This window comes from Theropithecus gelada, chromosome 17 (genome assembly GCF_003255815.1).
Source record: "Theropithecus gelada isolate Dixy chromosome 17, Tgel_1.0, whole genome shotgun sequence".
In the NCBI taxonomy this organism is placed as follows: domain Eukaryota; kingdom Metazoa; phylum Chordata; class Mammalia; order Primates; family Cercopithecidae; genus Theropithecus; species Theropithecus gelada.
Window position 1 is genome coordinate 80,727,400 of NC_037685.1, and position 19,810 is coordinate 80,747,209.

The 19,810-nt window shown below is 45.1% G+C and overlaps 1 protein-coding gene across 1 annotated transcript in view; it reads right to left on the minus strand.

The window, feature by feature from the left end:
- The window catches only part of KPNA3 (karyopherin subunit alpha 3), a 98,074-nt gene extending 88,945 nt beyond the window's left edge, over nucleotides 1–9,129 (minus strand). Inside the window, exon 1 of the mRNA XM_025364249.1 lies at nucleotides 8,242–9,129. Coding sequence (XP_025220034.1) covers nucleotides 8,242–8,310 — 69 coding nt within the window. The 5' untranslated portion in view covers nucleotides 8,311–9,129. The remainder of the gene's footprint in view (nucleotides 1–8,241) is intronic.
- Nucleotides 9,130–19,810: the final 10,681 nt, after the last annotated feature.

The window sequence follows — 19,810 nt, forward strand, 5'->3', positions numbered from 1 at the left end:
AGGCTAAACCATATGAAATTGCCAATACTTGGCTGTTGTTACAAACCTGGAAAAAGGCAATTTCATATAGTGCAATTTAATATAAGAAAACTGACCTGAACAAATTAGTGGCATTTTTAAATGGTTGGGAGACAACAGACTAAAGTTGGAAACAACCCAAGTATTCATCCATAGATGAATGGGTAAACAAAATGTGGTATATACATATAAAGGAGTGTTACTTAGCCATATAAATTAGCCTTAATCACTAATTCATTCACTATGTACATGCCTTAATCTCCCAGAACTTCACCTGTCATAATAAAAAGCTTGGAGTTGATTTGGGAAGCAGTAGAAAAAGGCACTAAAAGAGTAAATGTTTCAGTTAAAAAATACATGAGAAAATTATCGTGTCTGTGGTGCCTAGGATGTATTTATTCAAGGAATATTTTAATGCTTGCTTGGTTCTAGCCACTGTACTAAGCGGTAGGCAATGAAGACACATAGTCTGTGCCCTCAAAAAGCTCACAATCTAGTAAGAAAAATAAAATCTAATTAGAATACATTATCATAATTGCAATGAGAAAGATACACTCAGACTTCTTCCAGGAGCAAAGAATGGTACCTACCCAGAGTTGAGTATTTAAAAGTGGTAGGAATTAGCCAGGCAACAGGAGGCAGAGAAGGATATTCCAGTCAGCAAGATGGCCCTGAGAATAGAAATAGCACTGGCGAGGAGGGGCAGGCGGGATTCCAGATTATGTATAAGCATATAAGAAGTTCAGTGTTGCTAGGGCTTAAGGGGGTGGGGGAAGAAGGCTGAATCTGGAGAAATAATCAGGCATCAGGCTCACTGAAAAATCTCATAAACTAGAGGAAGAACACCACTTTGGAGATAGTTTTAAACAGGAAGGTGACAGGTAATAAGGCCTAAAGTAGGCTGGAGGCAGCAGAATATAGAGGCAGGGCCAAAATCCAGAGACAGCACAGAGATTCGAGCTACATAACTGGCATCTGACTGAATGTGGAAGAGGAGAAAGAAGTCCAAGAAGCCTCTCAAGTTTCAAATTCAGGTCACAGTGAGGGTGATGATGCCATAAACAGAAAAAAGAAAAAACAAAGGCAGAACATGGCTTTAAACACTTTGAGCTTGAGAAGCTAAAAAGATGCTCATGTGAATAATTTCCAGATGATGATTTTATGAAATTTAAGTCCCCCCACACTGAAATGATGATTAAAGCCAAGGGAGCTGCTGATATGAGCAAGAAAAACAGTCTATAGATAAAAGAATCGTAGACAGAATCCCAAGCCATGCCTACCACATTCAAAGGGTAGAAGAAGACTTAGCAAAGCTGACTGAAAAAGAGAACTCCAAGAACCAGGAAGCAGTATATGCCCCATTAGTGAACTCAACAACAACAAAAAAAATAGTTTGTCTGCTCTATGACATATAGATTGCTGAAACACTCAACGCTCTTCAAACTTAGGAAGAAAGAGGGAAATGTACAGGACAGATGGTTGTAAGCACCTTTAGACACTGCACATGGTTAAACACAGCCAAGAGGCAGAACACGGGTGCATGGCCAATATGCATACTCCTGGACTTGATCCGTTCAACTGTGTTTCTGTACTTTATGTTCAACTGCTGTTATTTGAGAGTGCTAAACATTAATGTGCTACTAAAAATCACATATGAACTAATATGAATTTTGCCTTAACACTCTTATTTATCATTCAAGTATGAGTGAGTTCATGTTACAGAAATACATTATAGGAGAACAGGCTGTTCAAGGTGGGCTAGGCAACAGTATCGATGCCATGGAGTCAACACCAAAAGAAAACTAATGTCTTAGAATAATACTGAACCTTTCATTCCCAAATGCAGACTTCTTTTCAGGTATACCATCTAGTCTCTCTTCTCTATTACGTTTCATGTGTTTCAAGTTACATCCAAGGTTATCTATTCTCAGTGAGCTTCTCGACAGAGCCCAAATACTCGAACAGCTATACACAAACAGAATTTGTTGTATATCACAGCAATTTATCCCAAATAGGTGAAGGAAAATTCACCTAGGAAAACACTAGAGAGAAGGAAAAGAATAGGAACTGATAGTACCAAGTATGCTGTAAGTCAGGAAAGGCCTCATGGAGAATTTTTAAAGGTCTGTTTTTTGTTTTTAACCAGAATGATATGGTGTGGCAGAATTGTAATCTTGGTGTTCCAGAGATATATGAAGGAGTCTCATTGAAGAGATAGGTTGCCAGAGTGAGCTCCAACTCAACAGACAGCCAAAAGAAAGCACAAAGAACAGCATATACAAAGGCATGAAGAAGAAACTACTGGTTACTCAAGCATCTCCAGCTTTATCACAGCTGGCACAAAGGAGATATAAGAAAAAGCGCAAGGTGAGGTAAAAAAGGTAGAGTCTTATAACTATGTGTGGCATGCTAAGGACTTTTATCCTGAAGTCAATGGGAAGAATCATAAACAGGAAAGTAACACAGAAAGATCTGAGAAAGATCAATCCACAAGATACACTGGGGAGAGAAGATACTGAACACTGACGAGCTAGGTACACTATTATACTTGTTCAGGCAAGAAAGGTAAGGGTCTAAACCAGGGGCAGTGGAAGTAAGGTTGGTAACAGGTACAAACATGAGGGTTCTTCAGATGACTAATACAGAAAAGGATGAAGGAGGGGAAGAGAAGGGAGTCAAGGATACAGTTTTAAACTTGGACAATCAGATACTGCCACTTACCATTGGAGGTTCCAGAGAGACAGAAGCAAGTCTGGTAGAGCTAACTGAATTTTGCAGGTGAGAAAATATATATTAGCCCTAGTATCAGAAACTAAAGCAGAAAGCTTAAGTGCTAGCCCATTATGGATTATCATTTTTTGGTAAAACCAACTAACTGGCTCCTTGCTGATAAGAAGAAAACTTTGCAAGAGTAAAAAGATAAAAAGGCAAATAAATCTAATAATAATAAAGTTCATCAAAAATTATTAGCAAGGTTTTAAAATATAGAAATAGCAATTTCTAGGCCAGGCACAGTGGCTCAAGCCTGTAATCCCAGCACTTTGGGAGGCCGAGGCGGGCGGATCACGAGGTCAGGAGATCAAGACCATCCTGGCTAACATGGTGAAACCCCGTCTCTACTAAAAAAATACAAAAAACTAGCCGGGCGAGGTGGCGGGCGCCTGTAGTCCCAGCTACTCGGGAGGCTGAGGCAGGAGAATGGCGTAAACCCAGGAGGCGGAGCGTGCAGTGAGCTGAGATCTGGCCACTGCACTCCAGCCTGGGCGACAGAGCAAGACTCTGTCTCCAAAAAAAAAAAAAAGAAATAGCAATTTCTGAGATTGATAGTCAATATTTCTTTGATATTTTCCCCATTCACTAACTTTCAGGCATGGTTTGTACAAGTCAAGTCTTAGATTCCCTTCGGTGGAGTACAGCACAGTAAGCAAGAGTTCTGGCTTTAGCATCAAGCTTTGTTTGTTTTTGAGACAAGAGTTTCACTCTGTCACCCAGACTTGAGTGCAGTGGCACGATCTTGGCTCACTGGAACCTCCACCTCCCCAGTTCAAGTGATTATCTTGCCTCAGCCTCCTTTGTAGCTGGGATTACAGGCATGAGCCACCACACCTGGCTAATTTTTGCATTTTTAGTAGAGATGGGGTTTCACCATGTTGGCCAGGCTGGTCTCAAACTCCTGACCTCGGGTGATCCACCTGTCTCAGCCTCCCAAAGTGCTAGGATTACAGGCGTGAGCCATTGCGCCCGGCTGCTTAGCATCAAGCTTTGATATAAGTCCAGGCTTTGCCACTTAACACCCAATGGAAGACTCAGGGCCACTTAAGAGTTGTAGGCCTCAAATTTCCTCAGCAGTAAATGGGGATAACAATAGTACCTACTTGATAGGACTGTTGTGAAGATTAAATAGATAATCTATATAAAGTACTTAGCACTGGTATACTGTAAACAATAAATGTTAAGGTTTTTAAAATAATGATTATTAATTACTGTTACTAATGAAAATGTCACATCCTTGAGATATACAGGAGCAAGAAAATGAGAAGCTGACCTGGATTGCAGTTACCTGAGCATTTGTTTTGTAAGTATTCATTAAACAGAACGTTTCTGTTTTGCACACTTTTCTACAAGTTATCTTTGAAAACAGGAAAAAAGTTTTTAAGAATCAATGCCTTACATGAAAAGGTCTAGTATTAAAATGCACATTCCAGGACCGGGCATGGTGGCTCAGGTCCCTAATCCCAACACTTTGAGAGGTCAAGGCAGGGGGATAACTTAAGCTAGCAATTTGAAACCAGCCTGGGCAACATGGCAAAGCCCCATCTCTACAAAGAACACAAAAATTAGCCGGGTGTGGTGGCATGTGCCTATAGTCCCAGCTACTCAAGAGGCTGAGATGGGAGGATGGCTTGAGCCCGGGAGGAGGTGGAGGTTATAGTGAGCTGAGATTGGGTCACTGCACTCCACCCTGGGTGACAGAGCCAGACCCTGTTTTGTTTTGTTTTTTTAAAAAGCACATTCCAGAACAAATAAAAGGAAATGTTTCCCTTCCAATATGTACTTCCTAATTTTAGCTACAAAATCCATTCCCCTACCCAAGCTCCAAATTTCTATCAGTGATAATAATTACTCCTTCCCTTCCTCCATCTATAAACCTCAGAATAACCTTTACCCCCTTTCTCTTCGGTGATCTTTACAAAAAGAATGTGGAGGAGGAGGAAGAGGGAGGAAGAACAGCATCATCAAATCCTCATTCCAGGTTGTAGCCATTCCCAGTCTTAATTTTTTGGAAAACTCTTCCTTGCAGACCAGACAGCAGCACTATTTCTCCAAAATGAATTCTAGGTATTACTGCCCTGTAACCCTTTCCATTGCTCTAATCATGTTACACCTCCTCTTTGCTCTGGAATAAATTCCTTCAGATCTCCCTATCAAAAAAAAGCTTCCAAGCAACTCTTTGCCACAAGATATTCTTGGACCAACACAGGCCATCTGGAAGTCTCCTCTCTTTAATATAATCACTCTTCTTTTTTACCTGGATATTTATTCACCAGTTAACATGCCCCTTTTAAGTTTGGTACATACTTCCTATAAGATTCACTAACCTCATTTTTTTTTTCCTCTCCAAAAATCTCTTAAAGTCTCTCTTGATTGAACGATAAAGAAATTTTCTTCCTCAACCCTGTCTCTACCCACAATTCCCTGGCATAACTCTATCCTTTTATTTTCTTTAACAAGTATGTATCTTATTCTTGCACCTAACATCTTGTGTATCAGCTGGTTCTACAATTTCTAACATGTTTCAGCTTTTGTCTATCCTGTATGTGAAAAAATAGGCATCACAGCTTATCAAAGTGCATCTCACTGTTTTAGAACAGCCTGATAACCACAACTACTCAGTTACAGAGCTAAGTTGTACTATGTTTCTAATGGACAAGACTAAGCATGGTTATCTACTCTTAGACATGCCTAAATCCCCAATAAAGGCCCTTCATCAGATTTGACCCCAGTTTACCTTTCAGTCTCTCTCTCTCCTACATTTCTCTCAGGACTCTTCAATTACTGCTCCCTCTGGTCTGGAACGCCCCTTTCTTCCACCGGCCTTCTCCCGCTCTTTGCCTGGCCACCTTTCTTTCATCCTTCACAATCAGCTCACTCCCATTCATTCATTAGAAATCAACCAGAGTATCTTCCCTTTCTGCTCACCTCCAAGTAGTTTTTTGGCATGCATTTTCGGAATACTACACTGTAACAATTGTTGTTCTGCATTGTAATTATCACCCCCACTGGACTGTAAACTCCTTGAGGTACAGACTGCATCTTATTCCTTATTCCCAAGACCTAACATTGATAGATACCCATAGACAATCAGTGAATAAATAATACCCATATCCACTGAGTGACATGCACAGGCTACATAAGCACACTGAGGTTTTGTACCTAAAGTTCCAGCTGGGTGCGATGGCTAGCATCTGTAGTTCCAACACTTTGGAAGGCTGAGGTGGGAGAATCACTGGAGCCCAGGAGTTCAAGACAAGCTTGGGCAATAAAGCTAGACCCCCGTCTCCACAAAAGATTAAAAAATTAGCCAGGTGTGATGGTGTCTGCCTGTAGTCCCAGCTACTTGGGAGGCCATGGTGGGAAGATTCCTTGAGCCTAGGAGTTTGAGCTTGCAGCTGAGCTAGGAGTGCCTGAGCGCTTCAACGTGGGTAAAGAAGCAAGACTCCGTCTCAAAAAATACTTTCCTCATGTAAAGTGGGGATAATGCCACACCTAACTCATACACTTGTTACACAGATTAAATAAGGTATCATGAAGCTCTTAAGGCAGTGTCTGCCACATTAGAACTACCATTTGAATGTCTATTTCATGTGTTAGTTACCCTGTAGAGTCCCGAGAAATGTAATGTTGTGACCAACACCAGGCTGAATGGCTTAGCAACCATGCTCTTTTTCATGCATCTAAAAGTCACTGGTTACATTCTTATCATCAGCAAATATTTGTTTTGTACCTATTATGTGCAGGAGTCCTTACTAAGTATCACTGAGCTACCATAACACAATAATAGAGGTAAACAATGTAACAAAAACCTGTACCAATATCCAAGAGAAGGAAGAATGTTACTGGTTCTTCTGTACCAACAATATGAGTATTTTTCAATACATTTTTATTTGGAACAGGGTAGGCGTCAAGAAAAATTCCTAATGGGAAAAGTTCAAAATTAACACTTGTCATCAAGTGGACCGATAACAGGAGGCAGTTCCAAAATTTCTTGTGTCTATTCCCAAGTTTTACTTTTGCTTAGATGTATTTCTCACAAAGGATATTTAACCATGACCAGGAAAGAATATATGATCTTTGACTCATTTAAATGGGAATTCCACGGATATCTCCCTAGGTTTTTTCCTACTAGTATTTAATTTTGTAGCTCTGAAAAACGGCCTGAGTTTGTCTGTTTCTCTACAAAATAGAATGCTGAATGGTGTATTTACCCCCACAACCTTCCTTAAGATAGGATAAAATACACACCTCTTAATCATACCAGCTTCTTACCAAAAATTACAAAACTGCAAATCATGTCGGCTAGTATTAGAAAAGAAGGCTGTGGCCTTAAAACTATTTTCCCCCTAACAAATCCAAAGGTCACGGTCCCAGTGAAGTTTGTGCATTATACTTACTGTTTTCAGTAGCTGCAGAGAGACCTCTAGCGCTGCCTCAACAAGCCGAGTTTGCAAATAGTACCTGCTAATGTCACCTTAATGAGACAATGGCAACATGCTGAGTAGCAACTAACTGAGTGACCGCGATGAATGTTTAGTTTTGCAACCACTTGGAAATTCTACTAGCTTGGAGCAAGAGGTACGTAAGAGGACGTATGAACCCTATGTATCCAATTTATTTTAGTAAAACGTGTCAAAGAAATTGTATCACTCTATGCACACCCCACTCCAAGAAAGGCTAAGAAAACAAGTCCTATGAGCGGAGGTCAGAACAACCTCTTTTCCGAAGCCTGAACACAATAGATGGCAAACTATTGTCCACCTTCAGCTCGCTCCAAATGCCAGCAGTTGCAGGAGTATGAGCTAGAACAGCTCGGCACGACTAGTCCAAAGACGAGCACTGGAATATAAGAAAATGGTCCTGGCGCATCCTACCCTCCCCCATCCATCACCCTCAAACAAGTCAGTTACCCGGCTGGTCCCCACCCCCCTCTGCGGGCCGCCACCGCCCGCCTGGGCCCGGCTAGCAGAAGGTAGCAGCCGGGACCGGCAGAGGCGAGGCTCCATGTGCAGCCGCGCGGGAGGCGCAGAGGGGGCTGCACCGGGCGGAAGGTTGCACCAGCGGCGGGCGCAAGCAGCGGCCGCCCCCTCGGCTATGCGGTCGGCGGGCCGGGGCGGCAGCATCCCCGTTCATTCGGGCGGCCCCGGCCCGCGGACCCCGCCTCAGCTCCACATCCCCTCCTCGCCGACACAAGGCCGCGCCCGCGTGACGGGGCCGAAAACCCCGGCATTTCCCGGTCGCCGCGCCGGCAGCTTCGGAGGGTGACTGCAGCCCGGCCCGCGTCTCACCGCCCGCTCCGCCCAACCCGGGGCCGCGGTGACGGGAGGCGGCGGCCAACTCCGGCCGACCACAAGCCGACGAGAACCAGCCCGGCGCCGGCCCCCCGCCCCTCCCCGCGTCGCCGGCCCGGCGCGGCCAGGAGGGCCGAGACCACGGAAGCACACTCACTTCCACATCGCGGCCCTTGTTCTTGAAGCTCTTGATGCGGTGGTTTTCCAAGCTGGGGTTCTCGGCCATGGCTGCGCGCGGCTCCAGCGGCGGCTACTCCTGCGGCTGCGGCGGCGGCGGCGAGTCTCGGCGCGGGAGGGGGAGGAGGAGAGCAGGAGGGGGGAGGGTGAGAGGAGAGCACGTTCCGTGACGCCTCCGAGCGCGAGGTGGCAGTAGCGCCGGGGGAGGCGCGGGCCGACTGCCGGGCCGGGTGGGGCGGGAACGGTGCTGAGAGCGGCGCGCGCCCGTGGAGGCTGGCGACACGTGACCGGGGGCGGCGACCGGCTTGGGCGTTCGCCAGGCTGGACGTGCCAGTTGGTTCTCGGGATGACCCTGCCCTCTTTCCCTGCTCTCTTTCCCTGCTAGGGCTCTCCACAACCCCTGAGTGCTGCAAGTCTGGTGTCAGAAATGGAGCCGGACCTGGCGGCTTTTACCGCCCCTCAGGCGCGGGGGGGGTGGGGGGAGCGGTCGTCAACTACAGTTCCCAGCATGCCACGATCCGCCTGGGGTAATTCTCCACGCCTAGTGCGAACGAGGAGAATGCCGGGACCCTTGCGCGCGCGGCTTTTTGCGCGCCGCGCTCAGATTGCTGGGCGCAAAGCTCCGCCCCCACAAGGCGGCCTCTGGGCGGGGAAGAGAGGGGAGCTTCCCTGGCACCTTGCGCCCTATCAGGAGGAAGAGGGCGGAGCTTTCTGGGAGCGCACCTCGCTGCAGGTAGGTAGAAAATCAGAAAAAGAACAACCGCGGGTGCTTCGCAGTCTCGCTGTTTTGGAGGTCTTCCCAAATAGCAGCCACCTTCATTCGCTGTGTCCATGCTCTGCTTCAGTTTTATAAATAGCATTTATTTCTAGCTGACATGTACATGTATATCTACGTGATACGAGTGTTTACGTGCGTTACCTGGCTGCCCGCACGGGAATTCAGCTCAATGAGAGCAGGTACTTTGGTTGAATTACTGCTGAATCTCTAGTGTCAAAACAATGCCTAGCACGTCGTAGATACGCAATAAATACTTGTTGAAGTGGCGCTTTAGTGTCGCCCAGTTTCTCATCATCCTCCCAACCCCGGTTCTGCAACCTTCACTCTGGCAGTCCCTGTATTTCCATGACCCCAACACTTCTTGTTCTACCACCACACATAATCTTAGCCTTCAGGCAGCAGCCAAGCCCTGGGTCGCACACTTTCCTGTGTAGCACTCCCACTCCCTCCGGGGGCATCGAAGGAATGAAACAGGGAAATTTGGATGGATTGCACTGATAAATAACTGCTTTCGGCCGGGTGCGGTGGCTCACGCCTGTAATCTCAGCACTTTGGGAGGCCAAGGCGGGCGGATCACAAGGTCAAGAGACCGAGACCAGTGTGGCCAACCATGGGCCACATGGTGAAACCCCTTCCCTACTAGATATACAAAAATTAGCTGGGCGTGGTGGCGCGCGCCTGGAGGCTGAGGCAGGAGAATCGCTTGAACCCGGGAGGCGGAGGTTGAGGCGGAGGTTGCAGCGAGCCGAGATCGCGCCACTGCACTCCAGCCTGGCGACACAGGGAGACTCTGTCTCAAACAAAACAATGAAAAACAAACAAAAAAGCTGCTTTCTGGAGCAGGTGAGCTTCATTAGCTTGTATGTTAATTAATTTTCAGAATCTATGGTAGACATGAGCAGGTATGTAATGTTGTAGTACTTATAATTTAATTGAACTGAGGTCAAAAGTTGGTAGGAATATACCATGACGGGATCAAAAAGGACAATCTTTAAACCAAAAGGGCCTTAAAGAGCTTGAGGCCCTCAGAAGCCTTTGGTGGCAAAGCTATGTCCAGGGGCATTCGTCTTGTGAGTGGGGGGTGTGGCCTCTTGATAAACACAGGCTTCAGATACTCTAGTCATATTGGACTGTGGCCCAGTGTTGCCAGAAGATTCCACTTTTCAAGGAACACCAAAAAGGTAGATTCTTTTTCTCTTTATTTTTAAATGTTAATTCACATTTTGTTAATAGACTTAAGCATTTCAGTCACTTCAGAATATCAGGTCCTCAGTTTGCAACACCTGATCTTAGTCTAACCACTCATTTGAAGGGAAACGCGCGCGCGCACACACACACGCACACACACCAGCTATGAGTTTAGAAGGAATACATTAGCTAGGTGGGGCGCAGTGGCTCACGCCTGTAATCCCAGCACTTTGAGAAGCTGAGGTGGGAGGATCACCTGAGGTCAGGAGTTTGAGACCAGTCTGGCCAACCATGGCCCACATGGTGAAACCCCTTCTCTACAAAAATACAAAAATTAGCCGGGCGTGGTGGTGCATGCCTGTAGTCACAGGTACTCGGGAAGCTGAGGCAGGAGAATCGCTTGAACCAGGGAGGTGGAGGTTGCAGTGAGTTGAGATCGTGCCGCTGCACTCCAGCCTGGGCGACAGAGCGAGACTCTGTCTCAAAAAAAAAAAAAGAAAGAAAGAATACATTAGCTCAACTCTGGGTTTTAAGGAAACAGAACTTGTGTGTTTGCCATTCTCCTTGACTAAATGTAAGAGAAAATTTCAGACTGTTGTTCAGTCTCTATTATAATTTAGTAGGTATTCCCTTTTCAGGTTACCTTATGCCACCTCTCTTCACGCCCAGTCCAAAGCAGGGCCGCCCTTTTGCCTGGATCTAGTTTAGTCATTTTTATTATTTGCCAGTATCCCTGGTAACTTCAGCATCCACAAATGTGGCACCCTGACACCACAGTCTTTCTACATCCTTAACTTCATCAAGTTTTTTACCACTCAAGTGGTAAAAAGTGCAAGCCTGCACCAGACCTTGGAGACCTTAATCTCTGGGAAATGACCACCTCCAGGGACTCAAATTTGGTGTTTCTCATTGTTAGCAACTATCTCCTTCTTTTTTGCCTCACCCTAATCATCACCCTTGGCCTGAAACTTCTCGACAGCTCTTATTTTAAATGAATTTATTTTCCACACATATCGTGAGTGTCTACCATATACCAAGCATTGTATTCATCAGGCACATGTATGAAGGACTAGGGGTCTCGGGGGAGACAGGAAGGAAGGGTCCTCAGCCCAGGGGTCAGTCAAACCCTCTGACTCGCTCTCCACCTTCCCAAGGCATGGGGAGTCATGCCAGCAGTCAGTCAGGTAGCAGTATGCCATAGGCAACACAAGCATAACAGACGGGAAAAGGAGTTCCTGATTTGCCTCCTAAGTCAGCTTCTTTCTGCAAACTCACCACTCTGTTATTGGCATAACCATTCTTCCAGGGACACCTCTCCAAGCTAAGAGCCATCTTTACTTCTTGTCTCTCCCTCAACTCCCTCAGCTAGTCACCATGTTAATTCACCACTCAGTGTTTCTGGCATCTCTCTCTTCTTCCCATGCCACCCACAAGACTACCTTAACACCTCCTAGGCAGTCCGCCTGCCTCCCCAATCCCTCCACAGCAATCTGACTCATTTCTCCAGCTCTTCCAGACTTCACCTCTGCTCCCAATCCACATACCCTTCCCCTCTGCCATTGTCTGTCAAGTCAGTTCTAAACTCAGTGTAGGGCCAGGTTCGGTGGCTCACGCCTATAATCTCAGCACTTTAGGAGGCCGAGGCAGGTGGATCAACTGAGGTCAAGAGTTCAAGACGAGCCTGACCAATATGGTGAAATGCTGTCTCTACTAAAAAAAATACAAAAACTTAGCCGGGCATGGTGGCACATGCCTGTAACCCCAGCTACTTGGAGGGCTGAGGCGGGAGAATCACTTGAACCCGGAAGAGGGAGGTTGTGGTGAGCCAAGATCGCACCACTGCACTCCAGCCTGGGCAACAAGAGCAAAACTCCATCTCAAAAAATATATATATTAAAATAAATAAACTGTCTAGTGGTTGAGATCATATGTGATGCAGCCACAGTGCAAGATACTTTTTCTTTTTTTTTTTTGACGGAGTCTCGCTCTGTCGCCCAGGCTGGACTGCAGTGGCACGATCTCGGCTCACTGCAAGCTCCGCCTCCCAGGTTCATGCCGTTCTCCTGCCTCAGCCTCCCGAGTAGCTGGGACTACAGGCACCCGCCACCATGCCCGGCTAATATATATATATATTTTTTGTATTTTAGTAGAGACGGGGTTTCACCGTGTTAGCCAGGATGGTCTCGATCTCCTGACCTTGTGATCCGCCCGTCTCGGCCTCCCAAAGTGCTGGGATTACAGGCATGAGCCACCGCGCCTGGCCGATACTTTTTCTTATTTTTGGTTGCCCTGCACATGACTCATGCTTCAGCTAACATGTTCTGCTCACCTTTTTCCAAGCATATCTTAACCTTTCCTCTTTTTACATCTTTGCTGTTTGACTTGCTCAGATGGCCCTGCCCCATCTCTGCCTGTCAACATCGCTTCCTCTTTGAATACTCATCCCACGCGATCACCTTCTCTATGAAGCTTTCCCAGCATGGTGCTATGGAAGGATCTTCAGAATCTGAAAACTCAGGTCTCAGGGCTGAATCCTATCAGATCAAGCCCAGGCAAGTCAATAATCTGCCCTGAATCCTCTTTTCATCTATAAGTGAGGATCCTGAATCACTGGGGTTTTGTGAGAATCAAATTCTAAAATGCATGTGGAAGTTCTTTGAAATTGCTATATTAGTATTAGTTGTTACTATCTTCCCAGCCAGGAGTAATATCTTTCCCTCTGAACCTCAGAAGAACTTTACTTACAGTTTTGTATTGCTGCAATTTGTGTAGTCTTATCTCTCTCTCTCACCTATTGCTATGGTGTGAACATCTGTGTCCCTCCAAAATTCATACGTTGGAAGCCAGTACCCAATGTGCTAGTATTAAGATGTGGGGTCTTTGGGGAAGTAATGAAGTCATCATACCTCTGCCCTCATGAATGGATTAGTGCTCTTATAAAAGAGGCTGGAGCCAGTGTGGACCTGTGGTCCCAGCTACTTGGGAGGCTGAAGTAGGAGGATCATTTGAGGCCAGGAGTTCAAGGCTATAGTGGGCTATGATCACACTTGTGACCAACCACTGCACTCCAGTCTGGGCAACATAGCAGGACCCCATCTCCAAAAAAAAAAAAAAAAATGTTGAAGGGAGCACCGTAGTGCCTGTTGCCCTTCTGTCTCTTCCACCATGTGAGGACAGTGTTCATCCCTCCTGCCATGTGAGGACACAGCAACAAGCAGAGAGCAGCCCTCACCAAACACAGAATCTGCTGGGACCTTGGTCTTGGACTTCCCAGACTCCAGAACTGTAAGAAATAAGTTTCTGTTGGCCGGGCGTGGTGGCTCACACCTTTAATCCCAGCACTTTGGGAGGGTGAGACAGGCAGATCACGAGGTCAGGAGATCGAGACCATCCTGACTAACACAGTGAAACTCCGTCTCTACTAAAAATACAGAAAATTATCTGGGCTTGGTGACAGGCGCCTGTAGTCCCAGCTACTCCAGAGGCTGAGGCAGGAGAATGGTGTGAACCCGGGAGGCGGAGCTTGCAGTGAGCCAAGATCGCGCCACTGCATTCCAGCCTGGGCGACAGAGACTCCGTCTCAAAAAAAAAAAAAAAGAAATAAGTTTCTGTTGTTTATAAATTATCAGGTCTCAGGTGTTTTCTTCTAGCAGCATGTTCTATCATACATGTTTGCTGAATGAACAAATGAATTAATGAGTGAATGAGTAAACTCCTTCCTTCCCTCATGATCGCCTTTTGGCTAATTCACCACACTCGAAGCACACCTGAAGCAAAAAGCAAATACTGAAAATTGAAGAAAATGACATCCAAATGCATCAACCCAGCTACCTAGCAGTGCTTTTACCTCAGTGGTAAAGAAATCTAAAATAATAAGAGTTTTCATTTACTGAATTCCTGCCAGGCATTTGTATACATCATCTCTAATCCCTGTGAAAGCCCTGTGTGGTTGAAATTGTCATCTCCATCTCTCTCTGGGGCAGGCAGAGCTTGGAGCTCTGGTTCCAAGGCATGGTGAGGGTCTGTAGTGTCGGCAGGAACAATGGAAGCAAAAAGACACACAAAAACAAGTGGTTTCTGTTGTGGCCAATGTCTAGAACAGCAGTAATGAAGACCTCCACTCTCCCCAAAGAATAAATACAGTCCTTAGACTCTAGGAAAGCAAAGTCTCCTCTCCAAGGGGTGTCCCCTTTCCAGGGAGCACCAGTCATGGAAATAGGTGTGCCTAACAGGGCAACCATCTCATGACCCATGCTAATCAGTAGCAGCAGACACAGCATTGTAGCAGTAAGGCGAAAAGTCAGAGAGGAAGAACCAGATAAATCCTCAGAAATAATTGCGGACACCTCAAGCGAGGCTACTGTCTGGCCAGTAAGCACTGATACATAATTATGTGGATAACACAAATGAGGTAACCTCAAGGCATAATAATGGGCTAATGGGCCTGGGACACACACATTGTACCTCCAATATCATTTTCAAATAATTAGACTACAATAAAATAAACACTGTTAAAATAGTAGTGGGCGTAATTTAGAATATACTTATGGTCTCAAGGTCATGATTCTGCATGATTTTACACATATGTAAAATCTAATTTTATACTACTATATATTGTAGGACACATATATAAATAAAATTTTAAAATACTAGATATTATAGTACATATATGTAAAAATATAATTGTACAATACTAGATATAGAACGAAATGGTACCTTAGAGATGAACACAGTCCTGAAAATTTAGTAACTTGCTGGTTCTTTCAATAACAAGCAGTGTGTCCTTGAACAGGTTATTTCATATAAGTAGCAAGTTGCTCACTTGTGAAATGAGCATGTTGGACTGGGTGATCTCGAAGGCTCCTCGCACAGGCATAATGCTTTGAGCCTGTGAGCCCATCACTCCAGTCCAGCAGCGTCTCTTCCCGTCTCTCCCTATTTTATAGATGAGAAATACAAAGACAGTAAATGATCATAATTGTCAAACGGACCGGAAGTTGAGTATTCTGATTTTTTTCCACTCATATCCAGTTCTTCATGGGCCTTCTGATTTTCCAGAAGCTGCCACTGTGCTCAACCCACGAGGTCTTCCCTGTCTCAAATGCATTAGGCCACCAAATCACCCTCAAACCAAAGTTTTCACTCTCAAAATAGTTGAGATAGGCTGGGTGCAGTGGCTCGTGCCTGTAATCCCAGAGACTTAGGAGGCTAAGGCAAGAGGATCGCGTGAGCCCAGGAGTTTGAGGCTGCAGTGAACTGTGAATGCACCACTGCACTCCAGCCTGGGCAACAGAATGAGATCCCATATCTGAAAAAAAAAAAATTAAATTAAAAGTTATTAAGATAAATCATTATCTCAGATAAGAAATAATTCATTCACATTAAGGTATGAATGACCTTATTAAACCATATGAACTCCAGCAGATGGAATGTCTGATATATCTAACCTATTATTAACATCCACCCTCCCCTCCCCACACAAGAAAACAAAAAGCAACCCTTTGGCATCCAATTTCAGCTGATCCCTGCTGGAAGTTATTTTGATAATACTAGACCTACTGGGAAGTGACCTCTTTGAATGAATGCCAGATTTGTTATCTGTTTCTGCATCATCTTGTCCAGTAAACATGAGTACCTGGAGGAAAGCATTTATGTCTCAATCGTTTTTGGGTTCTTTGTGTCTAATATGGTACATAGCACATGATGAGGCCTCAACAAATGTTAGGTGGAAACTCAAGTAGAGAAAAACATTAACCTTACCCATTGGAGCGGAATCCATAAAATGTTTGGTATAATAAAAATGAGGAGCAGCCGGGGGCGGTGGCTCATGCCTGCAATCCCAGCCCTGTGGGAGGCCGAGGCGGGCAGTTCACAAGGTCAAGAGATCAAGACCAGGCAGGGCGCAGTGGCTCACGCCTGTGATCCCAGCACTTTGGGAGGCCGAGGTGGGCAGATCACAAGGTCAGGAGATGGAGACCATCCTGGCTAACACGGTGAAACCCCGTCTCCACTAAAAATACAAAAAATTAGCCAGGCCTGGTGGCGGGCGCTTGTAGTCCCAGCTACTTGGAAGGCTGAGGCAGGAGAATGGCGTGAACCCGGGAGGCGGAGCTTGCAGTGAGTCAAGATTGCGTCACTGCACTCAAGCCTGGGTGACAGAGCGAGACGCCGTCTCTTTAAAAAAAAAAAAAAAAAAAAAAAGATCAAGACCATCCTGGCCAACATAGTGAAACCCCGCCTCTACTAAAATATAAAAATTAGCTGGGTGTGCTGGCGCACGCTACTCAGGAGGCTGAGGCAAGAGAATCGCTTGAACCCCAGAGGCGGCGGTTGCAGTGAGCCAAGATCACGCCACTGCACTCCAGCCTGGCGACAGAGTGAGACTCCATCAAAAAAAAGAGGAGCACATTTCTTTTTTGCATAAAAAAAGTCATATTATAGTCTGGTGAAGATGGGGATTGTGGTTATAAAATAATAATAGGCTGTGGTGGCTCACGCCTGTAATTCCAACACTTTACTAGGCCGAGGCAGGCGGATCACTTGAGGTCAGGAGTTCTAAAAAATTAGCCGGGCATGGCGGTGGGTGCCTGTAGTTCCCGCTACTCGGGAGGCTGAGGCTACAGAATCGCTTGAACCCAGGAGGCAGAGATTGCGGTGAGCCAGGATCAATGCCATTGCACTCCAGCCTAGGTGACAGAGGGAGACTCTGTCTCAAAATACATACATACATACATACATAAAAATAAAACATAATCGGGGGATGGCAGGGAGTGGGGGAGAGCATTAGGGAAAAGAGTTAATGGATGCGGGGCTTAATACCTAGGCGATAGGTTGATAGGAACAGCAAGCCACCATGGCACATGTTTACCTATGTAACAAACCTGCACATCCTACACGTGAACCCCGGAACTGAAAAAAATAAAATAATGATTTTTTAAAATCACCAACATGTAGAGATGTAAATAAGGGGAAAAAAATGATCAATGACAGTTACTGAGTGTGCACTATTAAGCCTTTTCTGGGATTACTTCTTTTAATTCTCACAACAGTATTATCAGGTAGAAAACTATTTTTGCCCCTATTTTATACAGGAAGAAACTGAGGGCAAAAAATGCTAAGTAACTCTTGCACAATCAGGAGGAGAGAGGGTCCATGCAACTTGATTGCAGGGCCCACGTTTGTAATTTGGTTTTCTGCAGGCAGGCACACAGAGAGATGAGGGAGAGCCATGTGCCCTGTCTGGGTCACAACACCTAGTGATACCTTCTTGATCCAGCATAAACAAAAGGGTTTCCACAGGACAATGATGTTATATTTGTTGTAAAACAACAAACAAAAAAGGTCTAGGTAAACTGGTTACCAAAAGAGGAAGAATTAAACAAGTGTGAAAAGCTAGTCTCTACTGAAAAGAGATTTTTATCGTCAAGTCAGCAGGTCTAGGAGAGGACTCAGACAAACCACTAAATCCAGAAGTCAGACAAAAAAGGGCTTGTCATCTAGAGTTGTATTAAGTAGATACCTTTTTATTCTTTGCATATTGCTGTTTGGAGGAGACATACTCTGCTTACTAATTATGGAGCATTAAAGACTCCAGTCTGTAAATATTCAGCTCTAAAGTCATTCCTGGAAAACAAGGTAACGGGAGGCAGGAGACACCTGAAAGTAACCATCCAAAAGACTGGTTCATTAGTTTGATTGTAAACATTCTCTTCTGTCCCTACTATTTGAGGAATTTATGATTCCCCAGGTTGGAAAATGCCTAAAGAACTGAAACATGCAGTAACAATGTGTTGTTGTTTTTTTTTTTTTTTTTGAGATGGAATTTCCTTTTTTTGATCTCAGCTCACTGCAACCTCCACCTCCTGGGTTCAAGTGATTCTCCTGCCTCAGCCTCCCAAGTAGCTGGAATTACAGGCATGCACCACCAGGCCCAGCTAATTTTGTATTTTTAGTAGAGACAAGGTTTCACCATGTTGGCCAGGATGGTCTCAAACTCTTTACCTCAGGTGATCTGCCTGCCTTGGCCTCCCAAAGTGCTGGAATTATAGGCATGAGCCACCACACCCAGCCTTTTTTTTTTTTTTTGAGACAAGGTCTTGTTCTGTTGCCCAGGTGGGAGTGCAGTGGTGCCGTCTCAGCTCACTGCAACCTCCGCCTCCCAGGTTCAAGCAATTCTCATGCCTCAGCATCCTGAGTAGCTGGGATTACAGGTGTGTACCACCATGCCTGGCTAATTTTTGTATTTTTAGTGGAGATGGAGTTTTGCCATGTTGGCCAGGCTGGTCTCAAACTCTTAGCTTCTGGTGATCTGCCCACCTCGGTCTCCCAAAGTGAACAACAGAGTTCTGGGCACACTGTTTCCCCCTATTTCAAATTGCTATGTCCCTTATAATCAACATTGCCAATACATTAATAATCCTTAAGTGAAATGGCCAATAGACATTTTCTAGAAGAAATTTTTCTTACCTAACTTGTATGAGTCTTATAACTTTTAGGTCTATTTCCCTTTAAATACTGCAGTTTAAGTAACTTTGCTTTGGCCAGGCGCGGTGGCTCAGGCCTGTAATCCCAGCACTTTAAGAAGCTGAGGTGGGTGGATCACGAGGTCAGGAGTTCAAGACCAGCCTGGCCAAGATGGTGAAACCTCATCTCTACTAAAAATATAAAAATTGGCCAGGCATGGTGGCGGGTGCCTGTAATCCCAGCTACTGAGGAGGCTGAGGCAGAGAATTGCTTAAACCTGGGAGGCAGAGGTTTCAGTGAGCCAAGATTATGCCACTGCACTCCAACCTGGGCAACAGAGTGAGGCTCTGTCTCAAAAAGAAGAAAAGAAAAGAAAAGTAACTTTGCTTTGGATAAAATGTGTTTTTTCCTCCAACTACACTTCCACATTTTCTGTCTTTGATACCCAGATGTCCTATACATGAGATCACAGTAGCTTAAGCATTTATAGACAAGGCAGTGTGATGTCCTATAGCTATGCTGTCCAATACAGCTGCCACTAGCTACATGTGGCTATTTAACTTTAAATTTAAATTAATGAAAATTAAATGTAACTAAAAATTAAATTTCTAGTGCCGGCACTGTGGCTCATGCCTATAATCCCAGCACTTTGGGAGGCCTCGGCAGGGAATTTCTTAAAACTGGGAATTTGAGACCAGCCTGGGCAATATAATGAGACCCTGTCCCTACAAAAGTTCTTTTAAAAATTTCTTTTAAATTTTTACATTTAAGCCACTCCTAGCTACTCAGAAGGCTGAGGTGGGAGGATTGCTCGAGCCCAGGAGTTCAAGGCTGCAGTGAGCTATGATTGCGCCACTGCACTGCACCCTGGGCAACAGAGAGCAAGACTTGTCTCAAAAAAAAAAAAAAAAATTGAGTTTCTCGTCACACTAGTTTCATTTTATGTGTGCAATAGCCACCATATTGTGGGGACTGTATTGGTAACAGAGATATAGAACATTATCACAGGAAGTTCTATGCCTGCCCCCAGAAAGAACACAACACATGTTTAGCAACAGACAGACCTTCATCTTTTCAATTCCCACCTTAATCTTTTTTTTTTTTTTTTTTTTTTTTTTTT